Genomic DNA, 18,626 nt, shown 5'->3' on the forward strand with positions numbered 1-18,626 from the left:
AAAAGAACATTGCCAATACAGGTGAAATCCCCTTACTTCAGAAGTTTAGAGACTGTTCTCAGAGCCTCAGGGAGGCTGGGGAGGGGCTTGGGGCCACCTCGGGAGGGGGGATGGGTCAGGGCAGAGTGGGTGAGCTTCTGGTCTTTCCCCTTGCTTCACTCAGAACAACTCATTTTATTCTGTTTTGTATGTTGAGTACAAATATGTATGTTGAGTAAGTAACTTTATTGGGAAAAGGGTTTCAAAGCCACTTATTTACACCCTCGCTAGTTCTGTCTCCACTCTTTCCTGGATAGCGGACGTCCTGAGTAGTTTAAAAAGCGCTGTGGTAGGACTTGGCAGGTGGGGCCTGCAGTCCCAGTTCCCTGTTCCTCTTTTGGTCCCAGGTTCCCTTGACAAAGTCATACCCTGAAGTCCAGGGCAGCTGTGAGATGCCCGTGAGGTGAATGGGTATGAGGGCTTTGTAAACCGCAATGTCCTGTCCAATGTAAGGGGTCCTGTTTCCAGACTGTGGTTCCTATGCTTATTCTTAGAGCACAGAGGTTAGTTGGGCTTTTGACTGCACTCACCCACTGGGCTTTAATGTGCCCTGTGGGGTATGTAGGAAGTGATACCTCAGTTTTAAAGAATTTTTCTGCATTTCACTGACTCTTAAGACAGTATTTTTTGTTTGTTATAACAGCTCCACATTTGGTATGCATCTTACAGCCAGTGGCATGACATAGTTTAATCGGCAGCTTATCTTTCTTTTTTCATCAGTACACTAAGTAGTGGGCATCTTACAGTCTGAGGGCCGTGGAGTCAGCTGAAGTGCTATAATTGTTAACTTTGGTTCCTCTTCCTCTTCCCAGTGAGAGTCACCCTCCTGGTAGAGAAAACCCCTTTAGAAACACTTATAAAGAAACTTTTAGCATATAGCCTCATCTAACACTCCATCTTCTCTTTCTTCTCTTCCACCCAAGCCAGGCAAGCTTTCTGCTTGCTGACCGGAGGGGGACCCACTTTGTTGAGCTGTCTTTTTAGGCAGATGGTTATGGGACATGAGAGGAAGGAGGCAGAGGGCACCTGCGTAAGGAAGCCCATTCTACGAACTGATGGGGAGGAGGGGAGGAGAGAAGGAGGAAGCCAGAGAGTTGGGGAGGGAGCCAGACAAGCCAGGCCAGCCATCTCCAACAGCTCTGGTTTCTTTATTTGCCAACCACAGTCTGGCCAGACATCTAGCCTGCTTCCCTGGGGAACACCCAGGGCTAGTCATTGCTAGAGGTGAGCTGGGAAGCGGACTGGGGGAAGGAGCCCAGCCTGTTCTGACCTCCCTGGGTTGACATGAACAGCTACCTGGCCCACACACAGGAAGACAATGATGTCCTCATCTCCTCCAAGGTGGAAGAAAGGTTAGGCAGTAAGCTTTTCAAGTAAAGCATAGCCTTGGCCCGGAGTAGCTGAAGCCATGGACATTTCACTGCACTTGGAAATTACCACCAACCTTCACTCAGTCCTGGCAGCTACTCTAATTAAGCTTGGCCCTTGGAGCCTGTAGGCCAAGCTCTTCCAGAAGGGGAAGGAGTATCTGCAGTGAAATCCAGGGATACTTGGGCACAGGAAGCAGTTTTTGGAAACTGTTCCTGCCTCCCCACCCTGACCCTTAGCAAGACATGATCAGCCTGGATTACAGATGCCCTCATGTAACTGGGTTAAAGACTTGAGCCCCCCCTGCAGTGGTCTTCTGCAAAGCTGATGATGCCGATTAAGAGGCTATTTCTGAGCTCTGGTTGTGTACCCAGAAGCCTCGGGCAGTCCTCCTGTTGAGAAGAAAGGCAGTAACTAAGGCTGGATAGACAAAGGCAGAATCTGCCCTGCCTGTGACAGAGCAGTGCTGTCTGACCTCACAGGTCCTTGTAAAAGAAAGTCAAATAACATCCAGTAGAAGTCCCTGGAGTTTGAACTTCAAAAACCAAACCAACCCATCAGTTGTCAGGGAAAGACAACTGTGTCTTTGCCATCTCTAGAGCTGGAGATGACAGGTGGTCAAAATGAAGTGTTTAGTCAGAGTCTCCATTCAATACGTTCTGTGCAATTGTGGGAGATTTGTTATTTAACCTATCTGAGCCTCAGTCTGCTCATCTATAAAATGGCAATAATAATAATAGTACCTACTTCATAAAGCCTGTGCGAAGATTGAATAGGTAAGGCACACAGGGCACTTGCAGAGTGCCTTGCACATTGTAAGCACTGCTTCCATAATTGTTAGATGCTATCACCACTATCATCACCACCACCACTGCCACCACCATTGTCACCATCATCCCCATCTTCAGCCAGACGACAGAGTGAATGGTAAAAAGCTCAGTCTCTGGAGCCCGGCAAACTTGGTTTGAATTCTGGCTCTGCCGCTTTGTAGCTATCTGGCCTTGGGTAACTGATAACTTATTTGAACTAGATTCCTATTCCGTAGACTGGGAAAGTCATAAGGCTGTTGGAAAGTGTATAACATGGTTCTTACCACACAGTAAGCACTCAATAAATGTTGGCTATTATAACTATTGAAAAGGGGTGATCAACATCACTGGTTATCAGGGGTTGGGGGGAGGAACGGATGAATAGGCAAGGCACAGAGGATTTTTAGGGCAGTGAAACTACTCTGTATGATACTGTAATGGTGCATACATTTCATTATATATTTGTCAAAGCCTATAGAATATACAGCATCATGAGTAAACTCCTCCCCGCTTCCCCCCCAAAGAGTGAACCCTAATGTAAACTCTGGACTTCAGATGATAATGATGTATCACTGTAGGTTCTTCAGTTGTAATAAATGTACCACTGTGGCATAGGATGTTGATGGTGGGGGGGGAGGCTGTGGGGGACAGTGTATATATGGGAACTCTCTATTTCTGCTTAATTTTGCTATGAACCTAAAGCTGCTCTAAAATTACAGTCTATGTAAAAGGAAAATAGAAAAGAAAAAGGTGATCAAACTAGAATGTTACAAATTTAGGATATTAACTATGATCCCCATGGTAACCACTAAGGAAACAAATAAAAGATACAGAAAAGGAAATGAAGAGGGAATCTAAATGGTGCACTTGAAAAAAAGTCCATCAAACAGCAAATGAAGGCAGTATTGGAGGAGCTGAGGAAGAAAAGAGATATGACATATAGAAAACAAATTGCACAATGGCAGAAAAAAATCCTTTATCAGTAATCACTTTAAGTGTAAGGTTAAACTCATCAACCGAAAGACAGATATTGGCAAAATAGATTTTAAAAAAACATGATTTAACTATATGCTGCTTAAAAAAGACTCAGTTTAGATCCAAAGACACAAATAGGTTGAAAGTGAAAGAATGGAAAAAGATACTCAATGCAAATAGTAACCAAAGGAGAGCTAGCAGGGCTGCATAATACCAGGCAAAATAGATTTTAAATCAAATATTGTTACAAGAGAGAGAGAAGGACATTTTTATTGATAAGGGGATCAATTCATCAAGAAAGTATAGTAATTATAAATATATACACACCAAACAACAGAGCCCCAAAAGATACTAACAAAGCATTAAGAGAATTAAAGAGAGAAATGGACAGTTTTACAATAATAGGTGGAGACTCCCATGCCCCACTTTAAATAATAACGGATAGACCACTTAGACAGTAAATCAATACAGAGTAGAAGACTTGAACGATACTGTAAGCCAACTGGACCTAAAAGACATACAGAATAATCCATCCAACAAGAGCAGAACACACATTCTCAAGAGTACTTGGAAGAGTCTCCAAGATAGACCATATGTTAGGCCATAAAATAATTCTCAATAAATTTGAAAAGATTGGGATCATAAAAAGTATCTTTTCTGACCAAATGGAATGAAGCTATAAACAGCAACAAAGAAAACTGAAAAAATTGCAGGTATGTGGAAATTAAACAACACACTCTTAAGCAACCAGTGGGTTAAAGAAGAAATCACTAGGGAACTTTGAAAATGCATCGAGATGAAAATGAAAATACAATATACCAAAGTTTATTAGAGTAAAAGCAGTAGTCAGAGTTAAATTTATAGCTGTAAATACCTACATAAAAAGGAAGCTCTGACATCAACACCCTAGTTATACCTTGAGGAACTAGAAAAAGGAGAGCAAACTAAACCTAAAGCCAACAGAAGGAAGGAAATAATAAAGATTAGAGCAGAGATACAGTAGAGAATAGGAAAAAAATAGAATCAGTGAAACCACTTGTTGGTTCTTTAACAAGATAATAAAATTGACAAATCTATAAGTAGACTCATTAAGGAAAAAAGATAAAAATTTTTTTAAAAACTAAATAATTAAAATTGGAAATAAAAGCAGAGATGTTACCACCACGCTTAAAAAATATTAAGGGGATTATAGAATACTATGTGCAGTTATATGTCCAGTATAACTGGACAAATTCCTAGAAACACAAATTATCAAAACTGACTCAAGAAGAAATAGAAAATCTGAACAGACTGATAACAACAAAAGAGACTGAGTCAGTAATCAAAAACCTCCCAACTAAGAAAAGTCCAGTCTTCATTGGTGAATTCTACCAAATATTTTAAGATTTAATGTTAATCTTATGCAAACACTTCCAAAAAATAGAAGAGGAAAGAACAGTTCTTAACATATTCTACATGACCAGTATTATCCTGATACCAAAACCAGAGATACCACAAGAAAAAAAAAACCACAGACCAGTATCCTTTATAAATATAGACACAAAATCCTCAATAAAACACCAGCAAACCAAATCCAACAGCACAAAGGATTATACACCAAGACCAAGTGGGATTTATTCCAGGAATGCAAGGGTGGTTGAACATATATCACTCAATGCACTATAGCACACTAATAGAACAAAGGGGGAGAAAACAGTCATTTTGATAGACAAAAAGCATTTGACCAAAGTCAATACCCTTTCATGATGAGAACACTTCGCAAGCTAGGAATAGAAGGCAAGTTCCTTAACATGAGAAAGGGCATTTATGAAGAACCCACAACTAACATCATACTCAGTGGGCAAAGATTGAAAAGTTTTCCCTCTGAGATCAGAAACAAGACAAGGATGCCTACTTTCACCTTTGCTATTCAACATTGGCCAGAGCACTTAGGCAAGAGACAAAAGTAAAAGGCATCCAAATTTGAAAGGAAGAAGTAAAACTATATTTGCAGATATGATTCTATATATATAAAATTCCAAAGAAAATACACATACACACACAGAGGCACAAATTACTAGAGCTAGTAAATAAAGTTGCAGGATATATGATTAACACACAAAAATCAGTTGTGTTCCTATATGAAATCTGAAAAGGAAATTAAGAAAACAGCTCCATTTATAATAGCATGCAAAACAATAAAATACCTAAGAATAAATTTAACCAAGGAGGCAAAAGTCTTGTACACTGAAATCTACAAAATATTTCTGAAATAACGGAGACAAATAAATGGAAAGATATCTTATACTCATGGATTGGAAGACTTAATATTACTAAGACGGCAGTAGTCCCTAAAGTGATCTACAGATTCAGTGCAATCCCAGGCAGAATTGCAATGGCCTTTTTTACAGAAATGGAAAAGCCAATCCTCAAACCTATAAGGAATTTCAAGGATCCTTGAATAGCCCAAACAATAGTGAGAAAGGAAAACAAAACAAGAGGACTGACACGTCCCAATTTCAAAACTTACTACAAAGCTGGAATAGTAGAAACTGTACGATACTGGCATAAAGATAGATGTATAGAGTAATGGAATAGAGTCCAGAAATAACCCAGATATTTAGATCGATTTTTGACAAAACCATTCAGTGAAGGAAAGAATAGTCTTTTCAGCAAAAGGTATTGGGACAACTGGATAACCACATTCAAAAGAATGAAGTTGGACCCCTACCTCACATACCATGTACAAAAAGTAACTCAAAATGGATCAACAACATAAACACAAGGGCGAAAACTGTTAGAAGAAAGCACAGGGGTAAATCTTCATGATCTAGGACTTGGCAATGGATTCTTAGATTTGGCAACAAAAACATGAATAAAATAAATAGATTGGATTTCACAAGAACTAAAACTTTTTGTTCATAAAGGACATTATCAAGAACGAAAACTACAGAATGGGAGAAAATATTTTCAAATCATTTTCCTGTCAAAGGTTTAATATCCTGAATATTTTAAAAATTCTTACAACTCAACAAAAAAAAGACAACCCAATTAAAAACCGGGGAAAGGACTTGCATAGACATTTTTCCAAAAATATACAAATGACCAGTAAGCATATGAAAAGATGCTCAACATCCCTGGTTGTTAAGGAAATGCAAATCAAAACCACAGTGAGATACTACTTCACATCCATTAGGATGGCTGTAATAAAAAAGACAGATAATAACCAGTATTGTTGAGGCTGTGGAGAAATTGGAACCTTCATACATTACTGGTGGTGAGGTGAAGTGGTGCAGCTACTGTGGAAAACGGTGATGGCTCCTCGAAAAGTTTAATTTAGAATTACCGTATAACCCCCAAATTCCATGCCTAAGTATATGCCCAAGAGAAATGAAAACGTGTGTCCACACAGAAACTTAGACACGAATGTTTACAGCAGTATATTCATAAAAGCCAAGTGGTTGAAACAGTCCAAATGCCATCAGTGGGTGAGAGGGTAAACAAATGGTGGTATATACATGCGACTGAATATTATTCAGCCATAAAAAGGAACAAAGTACTAAACTTTGAAAACATCATGCTAAGTGAAAGAAGCCAGCGACAAAAGGTCACACATTGTATGACTCCATGTGTATGACATACCCAGAATACACAAATTCAGAGAGACAGAAAGAAGATTAGAGGTTACTCAGGGGATAGGTGGTGAGGGTGGGGGTAGAGAGTGGGGGCTGGGGTGTTTTTATGGAAAGATGAAAAAATTTTAAGACTAGAGCAAGCCAGTGGTTGTAAGACATTGTGAATACACTAAATAACCCTGAATTGTGCACTTTAAAGTGGATAGTTGTATGTTATGTGAATTTCAGCTCAATGAAAGAAAATATCCAGGAGGTGAAAAGAATGGAGTTTCTTTTTAACTCTTAAGTGCCCGGTGATCCTGCTGGCAGGACTCCCTGTGTAACCTTCCCCAGAACAAAGTGTGTTGCCTGTGCTTACCCAGTGCAGAGCTAACTATGAGCAATTTATGTTTGACCATCTCCAAGGCTACAGATTCTTGTGGAGTGGTACAAACCCAAATGAGGGAGGAAGGGGTTGATTAGGCCCATTTACACCCCAGGAGCAATCATATCCTATTTGAACAACCAGATGAACTCCATGTTTCCATTTTAAACCCCATCATTGCGTACCAGGGACCACATATGCTAGGCAAGATAACCAAGAACCAAGTCACCAAGGGGCATAGCTTCATGTACACAGGTCACTATGGCCACCCACCACTGTCCCCTGAGCACAATTCTGGGAAAAGGGCTATTGCCGAGGCCTATGCCAGTGGGGTGGCAATGTCTCCATGCAGAGTTCCTGGAATTCATTTGAGCGTTTGAAGTAGAGAAAGTTTAGGGAAATGTTTGGATTACTCACACTTGTACTGTCCTTCAAAAAAGATGGGGGTTTCGTACTTTGTGCAGTCCACGACACCCTTTCTACTCTGCCAGGATATGTGGGAGAGGGGTGCATGATTGCACTGCCCAGCTATCTGGCCATCCCCTATCTCCTGTGCTGATACACACGTATTCACTTGGGTCGTTCCAGAATACCATTTGGGTGGAAATGCTAGTTTGATGAAAACTGGCTATAGCAACTCTTAGCTTCACATCTGCCTCATTTGGGCAATGGCTGCAACTCTCAGCAGCTTCCTGTCAGTTAAAATATGATTTAAACCTTCTATTGTGTACCAGTTGTGTTTCCTGTTTTACAATATCCAAATTTAATCCTGCCTTCCTGCCTTTACTACGTAGCAGGTGATTCAGAAACTTACTCAGATTTTCCTCTCTGGGTGGGTTACCCCTACTATCCTGTCTCTCCTCCTGCCACATGAATGGATTTTTTTCCCTGTGGGGTAATTTTTCAGCCAGTCGGCATACTATAAACTTTATTCTGCTCCTTCAGCCTCTTAGTGCACAGGGCCTAGTCTCTGTCTGCAATGTTCTGTCTCTCCTGGTCATGGGAAGGGTATGATGCCTTTTAGAGAGCAGCTTCACAGTAAGAAACAAAACTTGACAGCCACCAAATGCCATTCTGTCTATACATAAACCTATTTCCTAGACACTCATGAAGTTTCTCTTCCAGCTGCATTGCTCCTTCCAGCCAGGGAGTGAGACAACTGTGGTATAGGAACAGAAACAATCTACTCTTCCACTCAACAAATCATGAGCATGCCCAGTATGGGGTACTTTCTGCTGCTGACATGTTGGAGGGCCAGAGACATGCCGTTTGTGAGTGGGGACAGCTACTGCTCTGCTCAAATGCCACTCGGAGGTGGAAGCCACTTAGGGCAGCCCAATAAAGGCAGCCTGATGTTGCCTGGGCTCCCGTCTGAACTTTTCCCAACTAGTACCAAACTTGCTTGCCCCTCACAACTGTTAGCTCAGAGTGGACTGTTAATTTCTTACAAAACTATACTGTCTTCGTTCTGAAACCAAGCAGGGTGTGGTGCCTCTGGCGGAACAGGCACTCAGTCAATATTGATGGATCACGTTGAGCCTGACATTTGGGAAGAAAAGGCCAAAATGGAAAAGGAGGTGAAATGACGGCTTGTCAAAGGCTCTCAAAATAACCGGGCATACTGGAGCTCCAGCAGTGGTTTTCAGATTGTCCCGTGGGCCCTGGACGTTCTGTTGAAACCGATCCAAGTTTCTGTAAACATTTGCTTCAGAAAATGTGTACATGTTTAAATGTATAATATTTAAAAACTATAATAAAAACCAAAAAAAATACCTAACAAACAACACCCAGTGTATTACATTCAGAAGAGCAACTGCAGACCACCAGCGGGTTAGCAGGAGCCATCAGGTTGACTTGTTTCTGTTCAAACTTCAGGGTTAATGCTTCTTCTGCCAGAACTTCCTGTAAACCTCGTTTGGCCTGGTTCAGAAGGTTGTGACTGCCCTGAGATCTTAAAATTTTGGCCTATAGGTACTCACTTTCATAAAACTATACAAGTGAGATACCACCTCTTCTCTGTGCAGATGAGGACCTTTTACTGTTGTACAGCTAAAACAGAATACAGAAATAAATGAAGTGCTGAGACTATAACTACAGCTGTCATCTATCACCTCAGTTACAGATTTTATAGTCAACAAAACAGCCTTGTTGTTCTCATTAACTTTATAAGTAACTGGTATACATTCGTACTTCGTAACAATGAAATACTGCTTTTAAGCTCATATTTTAACATAATGAGATGCCAGCTAAGGTTCTGATTAAAAAGCAGAGAGATTCTTCCACCGTGAAGGGAGACTAAAGGCTAAATAAATTACCAGCCCCTTGTGACTTGGCTGCATCCTTTTAGAATGGGAGCTTGAGCTCAAGGATGCCAAGGCAGTTGGTGGGCACAGAGGCGCATAATGCCACCACCACCCAGCACATGCTGCAGTGTATCCTACATCTAACCTCTGCCGAACTAATGTGATCATCTGTCATGATGGAAATCTGCAAGTGCAGGTCACTGTTTGTTTTCATAAAGTGCACGCCCTCCACTAGCCCTCTGGGGTGGTCCATTTAAAGAACTTGAGATACACAGTCAATACACGCTGAACGTAACATATAAGGGGTCCCTTTTCAACACTGTTGTAAACAGATTCTTAGTATGAAGAGGTCATCTAGCCTCAAAACAGTTTTTAGGACCTAAGATAATTTCCTCTGATTCCTGAAAGGCAAGAAATCTTACCTTACTAGACTCAGGGTTTAGAATAGAAGACTGAACCCTGGGCCACAGGATCAAGGAAGGCCATATAATATAGTCTGCAAAGCAGTATATCCAGGGCCTGCCTCAGTTGCCTCCTCCCATCAGCTAGGGGGAAAGCCTGCCAGGGAAAAGCCTGGGCGAATAGATGGGAAGCCATCAGAGCTTAGCCCAGACCTGCACTTGTCTTGGCTCATGTGGTCAGAACTGCAGAAAGCAGGAGAAGCCATTCTCTGAATGGGTGGACAGCCATTCTGTGGCTCTCCCGACTGGCAGCTCTGAATCCAGGTGTGATTTCCCCGTAGCAGAGCTCCCCCCACTCTCTCTGATGGGACCCCTTGGACATGATAGTATTTTCCATTGACAGAGAAGAGCTGCCTCAGCCCACACAATCATGCTTTCCCTCTGAAGCCCTAGAGCTACTGAAAAGGTGCCCAAGTGCGGCATGAAACCTAAAGAGGACATGCTGAAACTCTGTGAAGATTTTAGGTAGGTGGAGTGTGATGACCAAAGTTGAAACTGTCCAGACCATTGAGTTAACCACTAATGATATAAAAATGAGTGCTGTGGGCTCAATAAATTACTTCATTCTACCTGAACCTATTGTCTAAATCATTAAAAAATCCTATGTATCATTAAACATGAATGACGAAACTGGGTAAACCTTGAGCAGATGGCTGCCTTAATGGAGCACTATTCAAAACCGCCGTAGTCCTCTAGGATCTGAGATGGCTGTTTTTAGCCACTGTGATTGACATAAGCACGTGTTATCAAATTCACATGGGTAGCAGGGCTTTGGGGCAATGTAACAGAAAATTACTCTGCATATATTCACTAACAATTAATCCTGAAATATGCATGATGAAACCGAGACAGCAAATGATTAGAAAAATCCAGAGGTATTTCAACAATATCCTTGGTAGCCTTAACATAGAGAAGGAGATGGAGTACCAGCTGACTGAGGTGGCACACCGAGAGATTCTTTTCCTGATGCAGGCTCTTAGCTGGCCCATGAAGTCAGTAGCACCAGTTGCCCTGCCCCTATACTCAGACATTTTCCCCAAGTTCAAGCTGGGAGCACAGGTCACTTCATACCACTCTGGAACTGGAAAACTAACTGGCAATAAGTGTGTGTGTGTGTGTGTGTGTGTGCACGTGTATGAGTGTGTGTGTGCATGTGTATGTGTCCATGCTCCAAGTGGCTACATCTCAGGCACCTTCAGATTCTGTCCTGTATTGGAGAAAATGGCAAAGCGCTAATGGCAGAAGAAAGGGTTCCCACCTCTTCAGATGGTTTCACTGGACAGCACTGCTACGCCCTGTGCCAGCTCACAAAGGGGAAACACCCAATGACACTGACTGATTTGGAAGAAATCTGGAGCAGGCTTAAGCATAGCTAAGCTACCACCAGCATTCAAGCCTGATGCTTGCCTCAGATCTCCAGCCAGACAAATTGTCCAACAAGGGCTGGACCGCTTCACCAAGCCAGGATCCAGGGCTAGGCAAAAGCATGACCAAGGCAAACCCCAGGGCAGGGAGCAGCTGCAGGCAGGTAAGGGTTCATGAGTGCTAGTTTGAAATCAACATCAGTTCCTAAGTATGTTATTTCCACGTCTTTAACTGTTAAGTGTTTCAGTAAGAAGTGCCCCGAGACCAAGATCCTATGATGAGGCAGGGTAAAGAAACAACAAATGGTAACTCAGTTTTTAACATTTTATTGGGTAAATGATTTTAAAGGTACAATAGTGTCAAAACTACTACATAACTTTCCATAGCCATACCTTACAGACCCACATAAACCTTCTCATTTTTCTTTTTGCTCATTTTTAATATTTTGAAGCCATACACGTCATAATAAAAATGCCCACTTCCAATAGTTTCTTCAAACTATTAAGCAATTAAATAGTTGCTTATTTAAGTGAATAAGAAGGAAGGAGGATCTAGTTATACTTGAAGGGGTTTCAGGTAATCTATAATGTCTTACTGGAATCAAAAACAGGTTACTAAGAAAGAAAACAAGAGCTACTCCAGGTAGCTTTTGTTTATTATAAATCTCATCATTGCATCACCAAGGACTCATTATGCTGGTGACCGATGCAAAGTAATTTCAGGGAACATACAAAACACTAAAATAACTTAGAAACTAGATCCAAATATTTCAAAAGTAATCAACTTTGATATACAAAAACAGTCAGAGGTGGTTACAAAAGTTTGTTTTCTCAGTGCGTCTATGTACCAGCGCAGTTACTGGGTCCAGAGCAAAATAAAAGGTTTATTTTCTTCTGAAACAGTAATAAAAAACAAGGAAAACATATCTTTGTATATAAAGGATCAATGCTGGTCTTAAGGATAATATAATCAGAAACCCTTAAATCGAGAGGCACACAACGGGTTTCCACTTCTAAAAAATAAAACTCACCAGTTTATTTAAATGGAGGAGGTACACACACCCCTCAAATAAACATAATTCAGTTTAACATCACTAGCAAAAATCACTTAGAAACTGTACAAAAATAAAAAAGTTAAACACATTTAATCCTGCAAGGTTTTTGTAAGGACTGGAAGGCAGGCTTTTGGAGCAGCATTTGGGCATGGCTGGGGGCTTCTTTGGTTTGATCTAACACACATAAGAGATGGAACCTATTCCAGATGACAGTTTCAAATTTCATGCACATTTGAAGACATGAAAAGAGGCCAGTATACAAACTTCCGGTGTGCTGGGCATTGGGACTGTATATCCTTGACTGAAAATCTTAACAACTGCTTGAAGTGGTGCAGGTGCGGTGGGAGGGGTGGGGGCGGTGAAGAGCAAGCCTTGCACTTCCTCCATCAGTTACACCGACCTCTCATGGTAGGGGAGACTGGAGCGGGTAGGAAGCATTCTCGCGCAGTCGGAAGGCCACTTATTGAGGGGGAGGGGACAGGCAATTGTTCTTTAGAATCTGGTACCTGGCTGACCTTGTTTAAGAACAAGAAAACCCTTCCAGAAATGGAAGCCTTTTGCTACATACCAAAATGAAATACGTACTATTTTCCAAGAGGAAAAATACCCAGTTGCATTTGAAAACGGAAAATAAATGGAACTTATTTAAAAGGGGGGCTATGTAAACTTTGTGCTACTCAAATGAAGTTCAAGTATTACTTCTGAGCTGTTTAACGATCACTGAACTTATACAATATTCTGGTGATAAGAGTGCAATTCATTTGTGTTTCTGAACAAATAAACCACAACTGGCTAGAACACAACTTGTGCATTGAGAATCTTCGTCTGAGTGAAAAACATGCTACTTATTTCAACATGTTCAAAGCTAATTCAAACCACACATTTAACATAACAGCTTTGTAATATACAACAAAGGTGAAAGGGTCTAGCATTTGTTTGAAGCACACCATTACAGTTGGTATAACACCCTTTGCACTACAAAATCTTTTAGTCGAAAGCTACTTAGAGACAAAAATGCACTGTATATTAATTTGAATACAAAAGTAGACAAAACTATCCTTTTCCCCAAAGCCATGGTGGGAAATATTGCTGACCTCATCCTCTGAAGCCTGCAGGATGGTTGTTTCTTCAGTATAATATTATTACACTGGTAAGAAAATCTGTATAACATCTGCATATATCAAGAATTTTAAAAAAATCTGATATGATTTTAGAGTCCACATGACCAGTCACGTGACCTGCTCAGGCTTGATTAGCACCGTAAAATACATAAACAGACACATATGTATGTATGCATGTATGTTTAAGTATATGTATACATACATACATACATATATGTAATGGATCTTTTCTTTGAAAAAACTTCTGACCATGAGCTCATCCAGGACGAGGAGCCTGTTGAACTGATGAGATGATGTATAAGATGGATCAGTATTGGTCTATTTTGTCTCTCTTCAGTTTGCTTGTATTATGTCTTTTTTTTTTTTTTCCGGCAGCAGACAATATCATTCAGCTTGTGCTCAGTTTCCCTATAAGGGCAAGAAAAAGTTTCTATCAGGTAGCCACTCTTTTTTTCATACTGAAAGACTCATCTGCTCCAAAATGCTCCCAGGTAGAAACGAAAGGACTCAAAATCCCTTTCTACAGGCCAATAGTTAGCTTTCTGTGACTAACCTCAAGGTTCAATGGAACTGGCTACCAAGACTGCATTTCAAGCTAACAATTGGCTTCTTAGTTAAGGCATCACAACTGAAAGTGGTTATTTCAACAATGAATGCTGTGGATGAAGGAATACCAACAAACTTCTAAGAACTCTCATCAAAAACTAAAGCAGTTTGGTTTACCATGATGGCAAGCACAAAGAATTTGACCAGTTATCTCACAAATAAAAAAGGATTTCATATTGTGAACTAGCAGTCTGTCTGTCACTTGTCATAGCAACTATATGTATAAGCTATGCCATTTTGATAGTGACAGCTCATAGTTTTAGACTATATATTCTGCACCATATTTATAATTAATCATTTGAAATATTGGTGGAAAAAAATTACACACACACACACACATATTTACTACTATAAAATGAAGGTAATCTTTCTCCAGAATCATCTGTCATTTCCCTGGGTTTATACATATGGACCTCCTATGACATGAGGAGGTTCTCCTTGTATGCACCATGGGAAGCCTAGCCCTGAAAATGAGCTGGACTCTAACAACTATATCATATCTAAATGCCAACTCTATTTTTACTCCAAGTAAGATAACATCTTATCAACATAGTAAATGTGTTTCTATCAAAAGTATGTAGTGCAGAAAGAGATTCAAGCTATTTATAGTATTTCTAAAACTCCAGTATTGTCCCCATTACAAACATATCTGAAATCATGGCATATATGAACTTTTGTTTCCCTAGACTATCTTTACCATTTTATTAAGTGGTAGCAAAAATTGCCTCTGGCCGATCATGACTTATTGAAACCTAAAGCTAACTAATTTAAATTAACATATAATAGGCAAATGTCTCTTTTGGTTATTTGCTCAAAATAAATTTTTCAGCTTAAAAAAATACTTAAGAGTAAGGAATTTGTCTAATCTGTTGTTTCACATATAGAAACAATAAATTTTTACAAGAATATTTCTCTAAGTTGCCTTTTTTCTAACCTCTCTTTATTCCACTTAACTTATTCTTCTCAAAGGCACTAAATTCTGTCTCTGCTCTCTTCCTGATACTTGCTACTCTTCATAATGATTTCTGTAGCATATCTGAAAGGTAGCTTGTACTTTCTTAAAACAGTGTGTTAGTTTGTAAGTTGGTTCTATATATACAGTGATGAGGCAGCATTTCTTATGATCACCAGCACAATAGGCATAGATGGTTTCCGTCTCTGTGACAAGCCCTATCATGGACCTTCAAATGTTCTATACTAGAACTAAAGTTCATATATTTTAACCATGGGAAAAACACAGACTTAAGGACTGAAGATCCACATACTCAGTTCTCAAATACAAAATGAATTTTTGACAAGTCAAGAGTAATATACAAATACCTGAATTTGATATGAATTATTCCCAAACTCAGCTATCAAAAATTACCTATCTTACTGAAACTAAAGAAAAACCTAAATAAAATCCTTAGAAACTGCACAATTTCTTCCATCCACAGTTGAAAGAAGGAAGGAAGGAAGAGACAAAAGAAGGAAAGAAAACAGAAAAGAAGGTAAGAAGGACAGAAAATCAGAAACCTGAATGAGATAGCATTGCAAGCTTCTACGTAACAGTGTAAGGAAAGAAAGTCCCACAAGTTATTTATGCTGCAAAAAAAAAAAGTCAGTGATCTAAAATAATAAAACAGGATCTTCTGAACAAATGCCATTATTCTGCCCGTTACCATGATGATCTCAATTGATGATATCGAAGCTTCACCATGGCAACGGAAACTATCATCATAAAATGGTACAGTAAAAGAGATAGCTAGACCAAGAAGGGGTAGGGTCTCCCGGGAAGAGGTCTGCAGAGACGCCCAGTGACTGGCTGCACGGCTCAGTGTCAGGAATAATGGTTGTGTGGCGGGAGGGGATGCCCAATGCCATTTTGGAAATGATGATGCTGGCGATGAGCAAGGTATTCAGCGTAGCTCACGGTCATCTTCTCACTACGGTACCTGAAAGAAAGTCAGGGAAGAGAGAAAATTAACATCAAGAAACAGATGACATGCCAGTTCCAGAGCTAGGAGGGACCTTCAAAATAATTTTATAGATCAGGAAAAACAGGCCCAGAGAAAAGTGGTGACTTGCTCCATATCACACAGCTAATAAGTGGCCAAGTTGAGATGAGAACCCAGGAATCCAGAGTCTGAGCAGAGTCTGAGTCCAGGGCTCTTTCTACTCTACTGTTCCTTGTTCAAATTGTTCTAGAAATTGTATTGCCCCCTCAGCTCTGGTTTGCTAACAGGAAGGAACAGAGGAATAGCCAACCTATGACTGTCATGTACAGATCTCATTCATTTAACTACATTTCTTTCTGGGACCTTCTATGGCCCTCTCTTTTCACCATTCCTGTCCCTCTGTTCACGCCATCTACTCAGGTCTTGCCATTAAGTAAAAACAGTTAACAACAAAACACTTTTCTTAATCCTGGTATTCCCAAACAGTGTTTTTCCCCCTCACTAGCTTGCTTTTCATTGCCACTCTTCTGCAGAGAGTACCGTGTATTTTCTATGGTAAGTCGCTCATCTCACACTAATCAGCCCAGTGCTCCTTGGCTTCTGTTACCACTCTCCCATGGCAACTGCTCTGTCAGAAGGGACCACCCCAGATCTGCTTGACCTCTGCACTATGACCTCTCACCTCTCCCTTTTTGAAGCTCTCTTGTGCCATGGATTCTACAACTCCGTACTCCCCCTGTCCTTCCTTTTCCTCAGACCATCCTTACCTCTCGGACTACTCACTGTACTCCTCCTTTTCGGAGTTTCCTACATTCTTTCCTTCAGTTCTTTTGGCCCTATAGTCTGTGACCCTTCAGTCAACCCTACCCTTAGAGTTACAACTATGACCTCTTTACAGATGATCCCAAATCACCATCTCCGGCCATGAGCCTTACACACACACATTCTCAGTGACCAACTAGATAGTTCTATACAGGTGTCTCAGGAAGCACTTCAAACCCAGAATCAGTGCATGAATGTGATTCTCCTGTGGTGCTTGCCCTGGTGGAAGGGGTCACCTTAGTCCCTTTTATCTAGATCAGAGCCTTCACTTGCTCCTCTTCTGAATGATGACTAAGTCCTTTCATTTCTTCCACAATGTTTTCTTAGTTGCTCCCTCCTTTCTTCCCATGCCACTGACACAGCTCTTGTTGAGGCTCCCATTTCACCTATTGGGAATTGCTGCCACAGATTCTTAGATCATAGCAATGTCTCCTAACTAATTTTCCTGTTTCCAATTCCAGTCTTACACCTCCCAACTCCATCTGTTTAAAACTCTTCAATGGCTACCAATTGTCTCTAGAATCAGGTCTAAATGTCTTAGTCTGAAACTCAAGACCCTCCATGATCTGATCCAACCTACGTTCTGGAACATATTCTCCTGTAATGACCACCTTCTGTATGTGTGCTGTAGGACCAGCCAAATCAGACCACTGAACATTCCTCAGAACTTGCTCCCTACTTCCCCACCTACATGACTTGATTCACAAAGTTCTCTTTAAGATAATCCCTTTCCTCCCCCACACTCCACCTGTCAAATACTCTACCCATAATTCAAGCCAAGCCTCAAATCTACCGCCTCTTTGAAATTGTTACCACCCACCCTCTCCTGTAATTCCTCTTTCCCTACTTATGATCTCACATCATCCATCACATTCTGCCTTACATTAATAATTATTTTGGCACATGCCCCTCTATTCTCCTAGACTATGAGCTCAAGGAGAGCAGAGATGGAGGCATTTCAAATTTATTACTTCTCAGAGCAGAGAATAGTCCATTTTTGGACTATAGGCATTCACTGTGGTTTTCTGGAAGGGAAATAAATGAAAACAATAACCCATTTTACTAAAACGTTTGATATTTTTCTTTTACAATAAGTATCCCACTTATCCTGTGCATTAATTTGCTTAGCATTTGTGGGTCTAGCTCAGTTGTGTTTTTCATCAAGCTTTCATGGTAGACTTCTATCACTGCCAAAATTCTAAAGTGAAATTGAAATCTGAGGACTGCTTATCAGAATCCTGGGGTTCTGCTGCAAAATGTCAAAAGCTAGCCATTAGCTAATTCAGGTAACTTTCTTCAGTAGTGTATAGTCCGAAGGCTCAGAGGGCTTGCTCATATAAAGCCAGAGTAATCACGCAGAGCTAAAGGTGGGAAGGATGGGCTCATGTATCACACAGGCTTAACTGCTAAGCCGAGTTCCATTGTATCCACCCTCAGTACAGCCCTGCCATTCATTTCCATTCTGTTTCAGAAGTACAGTTAGAGAGACCAAAGAAATCAGAGGGTTATAGGTGTACACATCCAAGTGTACTGGTTAGCCTTGCACTAGAAAAATGCCTTCTGTACCTGGTCAGTTTTATGGTTTTCCTGAATTCATTAGTAATTGGAGCTTTGTATCCTCCTTTCCTCAGTAAGGAGTCTATGGTCTGAATATGGTCCCATCCTGTGGAGAGTAGACCACATAAAATACCAGTCAAGCACATGTAACAAACACCTTCGGTTAAATACAAAATGACTGTGTAGAGGTCAGCTATCACTGTCACCAAATGCCATTAATCCTCTGGTCCT

General features: G+C 40.6%; 2 protein-coding genes across 4 annotated transcripts in view; one reads left to right on the plus strand and one right to left on the minus strand.

The window, feature by feature from the left end:
- TMEM164 (transmembrane protein 164) overlaps nucleotides 1-18,626 on the plus strand; it is a 314,697-nt gene that overhangs the window by 204,977 nt on the left and 91,094 nt on the right. The gene's annotated exons all lie outside the window — the stretch shown is intronic.
- AMMECR1 (AMMECR nuclear protein 1) overlaps nucleotides 11,609-18,626 on the minus strand; it is a 132,883-nt gene continuing 125,865 nt past the window's right edge. The window contains exons 5-6 of one of the 2 annotated variants that reach the window (XM_036912655.2): nucleotides 18,405-18,501; nucleotides 11,609-16,013 (exon numbers count right to left, since the gene is read on the minus strand). In XM_036912655.2, coding sequence (XP_036768550.1) covers nucleotides 15,899-16,013; nucleotides 18,405-18,501 — 212 coding nt within the window. In that variant the 3' untranslated portion in view covers nucleotides 11,609-15,898. Of the gene's footprint in view, nucleotides 16,014-18,404; nucleotides 18,502-18,626 lie in introns of those variants that run through there. The other variant, XR_008995166.1, reaches the window with a different exon arrangement.

The sequence above is a fragment of the Manis pentadactyla genome, chromosome X (assembly GCF_030020395.1).
Source record: "Manis pentadactyla isolate mManPen7 chromosome X, mManPen7.hap1, whole genome shotgun sequence".
Classification (NCBI taxonomy): Eukaryota; Metazoa; Chordata; class Mammalia; order Pholidota; family Manidae; genus Manis; species Manis pentadactyla.